The sequence below is a fragment of the Dipodomys ordii genome, unplaced genomic scaffold, assembly GCF_000151885.1.
Source record: "Dipodomys ordii isolate 6190 unplaced genomic scaffold, Dord_2.0 Scaffold27, whole genome shotgun sequence".
Lineage (NCBI taxonomy): Eukaryota > Metazoa > Chordata > Mammalia > Rodentia > Heteromyidae > Dipodomys > Dipodomys ordii.
In genome coordinates this window covers 5,963,249-5,973,713 of record NW_012267243.1, presented here as the reverse complement: position 1 = coordinate 5,973,713, position 10,465 = coordinate 5,963,249, and the positions used below count along the sequence as shown (strand labels likewise).

Here is a 10,465-nt window from a genome sequence, read left to right as displayed (position 1 = left end):
TGGAAGTGGTGCTGTGGCTCAAGTGGTAGAGCGCTAGCCTTGAGCTGAAGAGCTGAGGGACAGCGCCCAGGCCCAGAGTTCAGGCCCCATGACTGGATCCCCCCCCCCAAAAAAAATGACAGGCTAGGTGGTGGCTCCTACTTATAATCATAGCTATTCAGGAGGCTGATATCTTAGAATCATGGCTTTAAGCTAGCTCAGCAAGGAAAGCCCTTGAGACTATTATCTCCAATCAACCTTAACCACCAAAAACAAGTTGGAGGTGGATCTATGGCTCAAGTGATAGAGCCTTGAGCAAAAAAGCTCAGGGACAGTGCCCAGGCCTGAGTTCTACCCAAAGGACCAACATACACATAAACACACACACACACACACACACACACACACAAACACACACACACACACACACACACTCATGTAAGAAGTTGACTCAGAATCCTTTAACTATTTCTATGGCTCACAATCCAAGTATCAGCTTGTTCAAACTATTAGGCCCTTACCAAGTCATTCTATTTCTCATGGAGTAGAAACAAGGCAAAATTCTAGAAAAAAAAACAACTTTATCATGGCTTTTGACAAAGCACTATTAAAACTGCAAAGCAAGATGAGAAATACATTATAATACCTTTGAAGGCATTATTTTTCTTTTTCTTTTTTTGATAGGGAGAAAGGGAGGGGAGGCTCTTACAATGTTGCCCTAGTGGGTTTCAAACTCCTGGGTTTAAGCAATCTTCCCAGTTCAGCTTATAAAATAGAAGTATAGACATGTAATACTGCATCTAGTTCTAGTACTTTCTCCTTTTTCTGGATTTAATCTAGGTCATTTTGTATGCTAGGCAAGTATGCTATTGCTGAACTGCACAGCTTGATTTTTTTGAGATAGTGTTTTGCTATGTAGCGTAGGCTGCCTTCAAACTTGAGATTCTCCTTCCTCAGCCTGCAAAATGCTAGAGTTATATGAATGCAGTCATGCCCAGCATTATTTTTTTGAGGGGGGAAGAGGGAAAGAACTTCTGTTTTCAGTATCATATAAAAGAGAAGCTCTAATCCACATACTAATGGCTCATGTGAGTAAGCCTAGCAACACCGGAGGCTGAGATCAAAGTATTAAGGTTCAAAGCCAGCCTGGGCAGAAAAGTCCAAGAGATTATGTATACAATTAACCAGCAAAATGTCAGACTGAAGACATGGCTCAAATGGTAGAACATCAGCTGTGAGCAAGCACGTCCACGAGGGCCTGACCCTGCAATCAAGACATGGTACAGGTAACACAAGAGGAGAGGAGAGAAATAACAGGGAGGGAGACAGAGGGAGGAAGGGAAAGAGGGAAGGAAGAAAGGAGAAAGGGAGAGAGGGAGAGAGGGAGACAAGCAGGCTCTCTAAAGAACTGAGATTAGTTGTGAGGAAAATAAAATAACATATCAAGAAAAACATGCCAACCTTACCCCAGACATCTGATTTAATTGAGAAGGTATTATAGGCAAGACTCTCCGGTGCTGTCCACTTAATTGGAAATTTGGCTCCAGCATGAGCAGTATAGGTATCTCCAGTCATCAGTCTACTTAAGCCAAAGTCAGCTACTTTAACCACATGGTTTTCTCCCACTAGGCAGTTACGTGCTGCAAGATCTCTGTGAGAAACAGGACCCATTCAGATATGAGAAAAATGACCATGAATGCTTGCTTTGTTATTGGTTCTTTGTGCTATAATCAGAGTTGGTAAGAAAGGACTAAGTATTTTATGATGTTCACTAACATGATAGAAAGCCTAATTTATATCACTTGTATGGTATTTACCAAAAAGGAGTTCGAAGACCAAATGCATTTGTCTTTATAAGCATATCAAGATAGGTTATAGTAGACTACAGATTTTTTTCCTCTATAAACTTTACTCTTAGACTACAGATTTTTTTCCTCTATAAACTTTACTCTTCTAAGACAGTTGACGTTTTTAAAAACCAGCCACTAGATGGAGCAATTGGATCATGGATATAGTGCTGAACAAAGCCTGTTTTGACAATTTAAGGTTTACAAGTTGGAAATGATATAACAGGTTCTGTGAAAGAAAGAACAAATCAAACCATCTGCAACTTTTACTTTTATCATCGTACCAAGCAAAAATGCTGTCCTGATTAATCTCAGGCAATAGCCAGGTTTTACCTACCTATGGATGAAATTCTTCTTCTCTAAATACTCCATTGCAGAAGAAATCTGAGTGGCCATGTAAAGAAGTACAACTGCAGTCACTTCTTCTCGGTTGCATTCTCGAAGATAATCAAGCAGATTTCCATATGGCATGTATTCAGTCACTATGTAAAATGGTGGCTCCAAAGTGCACACACCTGACAGATGAAGGATAGAACTCATTTATGAGAAATACACTCAGGGCTGGGAATATGGCTTAGTGGTAGAGTGCTTGCCTAGCATACATGAGGGCTTAGGTTCAATTCCTTAGTCCCACATAAACAAAAATAAACTGACTTGTAGAATTTTTTTTTGTGGGGGGGAGTCAATCATGAGCTTGAACTCTGGGCCTGAGCACTGTCCCTCAGCTCTTCAGCTCAAGGCTAGCGCTCTACCACTTGAGCCACAGAGCCACTTCCAGTTTTCTGGTGGTTTATTCGAGTTTCACAGCTTTTCCTGCCCAGGCTGGCTTTTAACTGGATCCTCAGATCGAAGCCTCCTGAGTAGCTAGGATTATAGGCATGAACCACCAGCACCCGGCTGACTTCTCTTAAAAAAGGAAGAAATATATTCAGCCACTCAGGCCAGTCATTCAAAAATATTTTAGTTCCATTTTGACAGTAATCTTCCATATTATTATCACCACATTTTCTGCAATTAACATAGAAATATATAAAAAGATGTCTGTCAAGAAATTCATAATTCAAATGGGCTAAGAGGGCCAAATTTCAAGAGTCCTGTACAAGCACTGTGTTCTAATCTTTTGTAAAAATATTGTAATCAGTGAAATGATCTGATAAAGGCAGACTCCTTATTAAGAAAAACAAGAACTCATTTCCTTTGGGTAAATAGCTCAGTTTGAACCAAGATAATTCCCCAACTTGAAAAATGAAAAAGATTTATTCAAAAGTTTCTTTAGGTAAGCTGATATATGTGATCCCAATGTTTAATCTGCTTCTTTTCAATAGCTTTTTATTTAATGTTTCTATTTTGTTAAAGTACTTGACAGTTATTACTACAGTACCTTGTTAAATTGTTCTGAATTCAGAATCTGTGATACCTGTAAGGTGCACAGCTTTATACATATTGAAATCAATTCAAACCACTATTATTATTTTTTTTGGGGGGGGGGTCCAGTCGTGGGGCTTGAACTCTGGGCCTGGGCGCTGTCCCTCAGCTCTTCAGCTCAAGGCTAGTGCTCTACCACTTGAGCCACAGCCCCACTTCCGGCTTTTTTCTTTTTGCTTATGTGGTGCTGAGGAATCGAACCGAGGGCCTCAGGCATGCAAGGCAAGTGCTCTACCACTGAGCCACCTTCAGCCCCTATTCTTTTGTTTTAAACACAGAACCTACTGATGAAAACAATGGCTTTGATTGTATAAGGACTCATACATGATAACAAATATGTTACCACTGATCTATAGATCTGTATCTCCAGCTTATTATAATAATTTGTAAAAGTAAATTCACACTTGGAGCTTTCAACATAGTGATTTAAAAAAAGATTTGAAGGACTGGGATCATGGTTCAAGTGTTAGAGCACATCCCTAGATCTCAAATCCTAGTAATGCCCAAAATAATTAAAGTTAGTTTTCTTTATTGCTTGGGTTCTTTTTCTTTCTCTCTCTTTTTCTCTCTCTCAATAGAAAAAGCAACTGAAGGGGATGGGGGACATAGCAAATATCTGAGGAAGGAAAGCTATGGTTTAGGCTTTCTCACCTAATAGTTGTACCAGATTAGGATGCTTGATTTCCTTCATCACTGCAGCTTCTTTTAGGAACTCTTCTACTTCCATGGTGTCTTCCTAAAAAGGGGGAATTGGGAAAAAAGAGGAGACAAATTTCCATCTAAATTGAGTCAACTCACACATCTTCAGTTTCAAAGATAAAAGGAATAGCTTTTGAAGATATTAATTTAAGAAAGCTTATTACAATCTAGTATTTTTTTTTTTTTTTTGGTCCAGACATGGGGCCTGAACTCTGGGCCTGAGCGCTGTCCTTCAGCTCTTCAGCTAGCACTCTACCACTTGAGTCACAGCACCACTTCTGGCTTTTTTCTTTTTGCTTATGTGGTGCTGAGGAATCGAACCCAGGGCCTCAGGCATGCAAGGCAAGCGCTCTACCACTGAGCCAACTTCCCAGCCCCAATCTAATATTTTTTATGGAAACTCAAGTAAGAATAATATACTTAAACTTATACAATATAAGAAATTGAAGTAAAAATTAGTAGGGCTAGAAAACTTAACGATTATGTCCTGCAATCACAACTGAAGCATGGGAAACTTTAATTGGATAATTCAGTTTTCTGACAGTTGACTTCTATAGATACTTTAATATTTGAATAAAGAGACAATATAATTAGCTGTTTATAGTTTTTTGTTTGTTTGTTTTGGGTCCAGTCATGGGGCCTGAACTCTGGGCCTGGGCGCTGTCCCTCAGCTCTTCAGCTCAAGGTTAGTGCTCTACCACTTGAGTCACAGCGCCACTTCCGGCTTTTTTCGTTTTGCTTATGTGGTGCTGAGGAAGCGAACCCAGGGCCTCAGGCATGTAAGGCAAGTGCTCTACCACTGAGCCACCTTCCCAGCCCAGTTGTTTATAGTTTTATCTTCCTGTTTGACCACACATTTCTTATGGAGCAATGCATGTTTGCAAGCATCACACATTGCTTGAAATGTAGGATATACTTAATAAACAGAACTGACCACTACTCAAAACTGAAGACTAGCCCGTGTGAGGGATATGCAGGGCTTCAGAAACAACAAATGCTAGATAACCCTGTAATTATCTACTGTAATATTTAAAGAGGAGAAAGGATAATATCTGGAAAAAGATTTCTGTGGATTTTAGAACAGAAGTGAGCTAGCAATTCTGGAGGACAAAGCATATAAGTTAGGAATTCAAGTCTAGTCTGGGATTCTTAGTATAATGTCTCCAAAAACCACAACTCCTCCCAAAAAGGAGGGTGTGTGTGGGGGATCTAATTGCATATAAGGGAGATAAAGAATAGAGTAAGGAACATCATGATTCTTAGATAATGCATGAATTCTGACTAGCAGGGGTCCTTCTCAAAATAGCCTGATTTGCTTTAATAACTTACAATTTTCTTCTAAACTCCTACTAAAATGTACATCAACAGCTTCTAAAAACCAATCTCTCCCACACGTGGGTCTCACTGCACTGCAGTGAATAATCTGCCCCTGTATTGTCAGCAATGGTGCTAAAGTTAATCACCACAATTTGTAGAAGTGTTTGGCACCAGTGGGTGGAAGAGTTCCAAAGTTAAAGAAGGGCATGCTGTTATTTCCAAGTGATTCAGCACACACACAAAAAAGATGCCTGAAAACTAATTTTTAGCAACCCACCTTTAATGTTTTCACAGCAACTGTCAGACTATATTTCTTCCAGACACCAACGTAAACCTCTCCATACTGACCACCTCCAAGTTTGTGCTTCATAGTAATATCTGTCCGTTCCATTTCCCATTTGTCATGGATGGGGGACACACCATAGACTGTTGGCTTATTACACTTGGGGGCTGGATAGTGTAATGTTGTCACTAGCCCATCAGCCACTGTGGAATGGTGATGAACAAGCTCTGCCAGGGTGCTAAAGCGGCTCTCAGCAGTCACATATACCTGAGGAAAAAAACAACAACAAATAATTTAAAAAGAGACTAGTATTTGGGGGTGGGGGGTGTTGGGAGGAGAAGTACAGGTCCTGAGGCTTGAACTCAGGGCCTGGGCAATGTTTCTCAGCTTTTTTGCTCAAAGCTAGTGCTCTACCACTTGAGCCACAGCACTACTTCTGGCTTTTTTATTTTTAGATGGATAATTGGAGATTAAGAGTCTTATGGACTTTTCTGGCAGGGCTGGATTAAAACACCAATCCTCAGATTTCAGCCTCCTGAGTAGCTAGGTGTGATTCATTGTCACTCATTGTCACCTACTTCATAGAAGCTACATTTTACAAAATTATTCATTTAATCCCAACAACAATCTTTTAAGGTAGGATTTAATAACAGACAGGGAAATTGAGGTTTACGGAAGGCCAGAAATTTAATTGTGTACTTAAAAAGCAAACTGGGTTTGCTGGCTTTAAAACCCAGGCCCTCCCCCTACTATGTATATCATATAAAGAAGAAAAAAATAGAAAGATTAAAAAAAAAAAAAGGATTCAACCTAAATAGAAGACCTCACTTAAGCTCAGGCTTTATAATTTATAAAACACAGCAGTTTATTCCAATAATCCATCTCACATGCTTGGTTTTCCTAATATGCACACTGCTAGATAACAGAATTATCTATTTATACTGACAGAGATTAGCAATGCACACCAGTCTCAGAAGTCTAAATTCTTTCTCTGTGGACCTTCTAGTAGAGGTGATTCTAATTCTTAAAAATACATTTTATAAATTTTATATTAATGTATTGGTTATTTTTCTATTTTGGTTAGAGACCAGGACTCAAACTTGGTAGCTGACACTTTTGCTTCCTAGCTAGATCTTGAACAATTCAACTTAGCCATGCCTCCAGCCTTACATCAAAGTACTGAGTGTACATTTCTATGTTCATGATTGGGAGAACTTATACAACAGACTTCAATTTTCACCTTTAAATCTATCTTATCCACATACTCTTAATATACTAATTATTAATAAGTACTTCTAATTAGCATTAATAAACTGTTTTGAGAAGTGTAAGCTCTAACTCACAAAATTAGCAAATTATTTCATGTCAGACATAAAAAGTGCTTCCCACTTTAGTTATTCTGAGTATTTGTTCTACAAAGGAGCCAGGCCACATCTGGAGGTAGCTACTGGCAGCTCTTACCTTGCCATCTGTGGTGGTGTTGATCCTGTAGTGATACACACGCCCCTCATACCTGAGCGAGATGGACAGCTGCCCAGGGCTGCTCTCACTTTCTCGCACCAGGAAACTGCCATTGATGAGGCTGCTGAGAAGATACTCTGCTGCGCTGCGTGACACAGGTCCATGGTACCAGGAATGTTTTTCTAGGCTGTTCACTGGGGTAATATAGTTGCTTGGCACCCAACCCTGTCCATTCTTAGAGCGAACTTCACTCCACTCGCCATTCTGGTTGTAACCAAGGACTCGTAGCTTCTCACCTGGCCATCAATTTATCACAGAATGAAAGATGTTAAGACTATGTTTCAAATTGAAGAAATGTTTAAATTCATTGAGAAATAAATCACAAACGTTTATGACAATGTCATCAAGAAAAAAAAATTGAAAACAAGCTGGGTGCCAGTCGTCACATCTAAAATTCTACCAACTCTGGAGGCTGAGACCTGAGGATTATGGACTCATCTCCAATTAACCACCAGAAAACCTGAAGTGGTGCTGTGGCTCAAGTGGTAGAGCACTCACCTTGAGCTGAAGAGCTCAAGAACAGTGCCCAGGCCTAGAGTTCAAGCCCCATGACCACCACTCCCCCCCACCCAAAAAAATTGAAAAACAAAGATGATAGTTATTCACATCCTGACTGCTGTTTTAGTTTGTAGCTACAACCACAGAAATAAAGTAAGAAATGGCTTATCTAGTATTGGCTATAGGTTTTAAAATAATTATATACAACCTTTAAAAAAAGTCCTGATCAGGGGCTGGGAAAGTGGCTCAGTGGTAGAACGCTTGCCTTGCATGCCTGAGGCCCTGGGTTCGATTCCTCAGCACCACATAAACAAAAAGAAAAAAGCCGGAAGTGGCGCTGTGGCTCAAGTGGTAGAGCCCTAGCCTTGAGCTGAAGAGCTGAGGGACAGCGCCCAGGCCCAGAGTTCAGGCCCCACGACCGGACCCAAAACAACAACAACAACAAAAAAGTCCTGATCAAATTATGTATTATCATAAAATGGCATACAGAGATTAAAAGAATACAAAATAGCAAGAAACAAATAGTGCTCAGTCTTCAAAAGAAAAATACATTAACTTAAAAAATACACTGATTTTCACTGGGTTATGGCTCCAGTGGTAGGATGCCTTAGCAAGCACAGGCAGGGTTCAATCCCTAGTATCAGCCAAAAACAAACCAATAATCCTATAGATAAATGCTTCCAGTATTAATGGCAATAAGATTAGAAATAAGAAATGTGAAATACAAAGTTACTTCTAAACTTCTAATTTTCACTTGGCACCAAGGCAACAAACCACTGATATAAGTAAACAAACAAATAATTTATACCAAGAAAACTGCTAGGTAGAGCTGGAAGCATGCAAGTATGTAGTAAGGACTCCCAAAAGACATGCTTCCAGGAATCAAGATTTAAAATTGTAATTGTTTCCCAGTTTCCCTGCTACTCCCCACAAAGAATGACTCACTGTTATCTATTCCTCTAAAATTAGCACATGGAAACGGAAGCAGACTCTTCAGTTGGAACCACAACCCTACTCACTTAACTGTATCTTTGCTAGCAACTTCAATGTCCTTAATTTCCCCATTAAAGTTGTTAGCATCAAGTTTAGACTCCAATAGTCTAAACTTGTGGCATAGACAGAAGATTTTTTTTTTGGCAAAACACAGAAGGAAAGTGAAAGTTATCTATCATTAACAATATATGAATGTTAATCTAAAGAATATTTGCAGTGCCTTACTTAGGGTCTAATCTTTTAATACATATGCCTTCAGAGGTATTTGAAACCTTCTCCTTCATATCAGAAAGCAGAAGAAAGCCAAATCAATCTAAAACATAATGCTCAAACATTACCAGGTCAGTGAAGACTAAAGGAACAATTCAAAATAATTATTCTAATAATCATCTATTTTTGGAAGTGTGTGTGTGTTTGTGTGTGTGTGTGCCAGTCCTGGGGTTTGAACTCAGGGCCTGGGCACTATCCCTGAGCTTCTTTTGCTCAAGGCTAGCATTCTACCACTTGAGCCACAGTGCCACTTCCAGCCTTTTCTGTTTATATGGTTCTAAGGAATCAAATCCATGGCCTCATGCATACTAGTCAAGCACTCTACCACTAAGCCATATTCCCAGATAGATTCCCATTTATCTTTTTCAATGGCCTAAGGAAATGTTTCTATCATGGGAACTTTCTCTTTGCCTCAACTATTTCATTTGAGATACATGAATATGAGAAAAACACATAGCAAGGCAACAGTCTCACTCCTGCAATCCTGCCTGCTTAGAAGGCTCAGATCTGACAACAGTGATTCAAAGCAAGCCTGGGTAGGACCATCCCTAAGACTTATCTCCAATTAACCAGTTTAAAACACACACACAAAAAGGCAGATGTGGAGCTGTGGCTCAAATGGAAAGGCACAGCCTGAAAGAAACAACCTTGAGTTCAAGCCCCAGTATCAGCACAAAATCAAACACAACCCCTACCAATGTGTATATAACATATATTGCATACAGCTAGAAAGCCTAAAGAATAGTTGTTGCTCTTTAACTAAATCTATAAAAACTAAAGACAAAGTTGTATGTGGAGTTTTATACTATTGCTTCCTTAAAGAGAACTAGTAATTAATTACAGGCCATTTTAATTAGAATAGAGTCAAATATACTTGGTTTTTTATTTTCTTCTTTTTAGCAGGAGAATTTTCTACTCTGAAAGTCTTCATAACCAGGAAAAACTATTAGGGGTATCAATACTGAGATTCCAGAAAGAAATTTCTTCTCTCCCCTCTTTTTTCTTGACCTTCCCACCCCTGCTTCCTTCCTAACAACCCCTCTCCACCCCCCATTCTCAGATGAGGTTGTTTGTAAGGACAGATCTTAAACTGCTAGGCTCAAACCATCCTCTTGCTCAGTTTCACTAGTGGCTAGAACTACAGGCATAAATGCAGCACTGCCGTCTGCTAAACAGTTCCGAATTTAAACAATGTATCATAATATTAGCATGTCGAAATGGGACTAAAATTTGAGAAGGAACTAAAATTTTATATTCTCTCTAAAATATATTTCCTTAATCTTTTAAAATAAACTATCTTTATTAGACATCACTTATAATAATAACAACCTAATTAAAAAAAAACCTGGTATTTAAGGATGTTTAAAAATAAACCATTGTTGGCTAGGAGATAAAAGGAATCTTAAATCCTTGAACTTAAGTCCTTGAGCAAAAGACCAGTTGTTGCTTTAACTGGTGACCAAGAAATTACTAGATTTTATCAGCATCTTCTTGGTAACTAAATCATCTTAGAAAACACTAACAAGAATATTATACCTAGCCGGGCGCTGGTGGCTCACGCCTGTAATCCTAGCTACTCAGGAGGCTGAGATCTGAGGATTGCAGTTCAAAGCCAGCCCGGGCAGGAAAGACT

At 39.3% G+C, this 10,465-nt stretch overlaps 1 protein-coding gene across 1 annotated transcript in view; it reads right to left on the bottom strand.

Moving 5' to 3' along the window:
• Positions 1 to 10,465, bottom strand: part of Abl2 (ABL proto-oncogene 2, non-receptor tyrosine kinase) — a 79,122-nt gene that overhangs the window by 8,421 nt on the left and 60,236 nt on the right. Inside the window, exons 4-8 of the mRNA XM_013015520.1 lie at positions 7,012 to 7,307; positions 5,545 to 5,817; positions 3,903 to 3,987; positions 2,164 to 2,341; positions 1,419 to 1,630 (exon numbers count right to left, since the gene is read on the bottom strand). Of these exons, the coding sequence (XP_012870974.1) occupies positions 1,419 to 1,630; positions 2,164 to 2,341; positions 3,903 to 3,987; positions 5,545 to 5,817; positions 7,012 to 7,307 (1,044 nt within the window). The remainder of the gene's footprint in view (positions 1 to 1,418; positions 1,631 to 2,163; positions 2,342 to 3,902; positions 3,988 to 5,544; positions 5,818 to 7,011; positions 7,308 to 10,465) is intronic.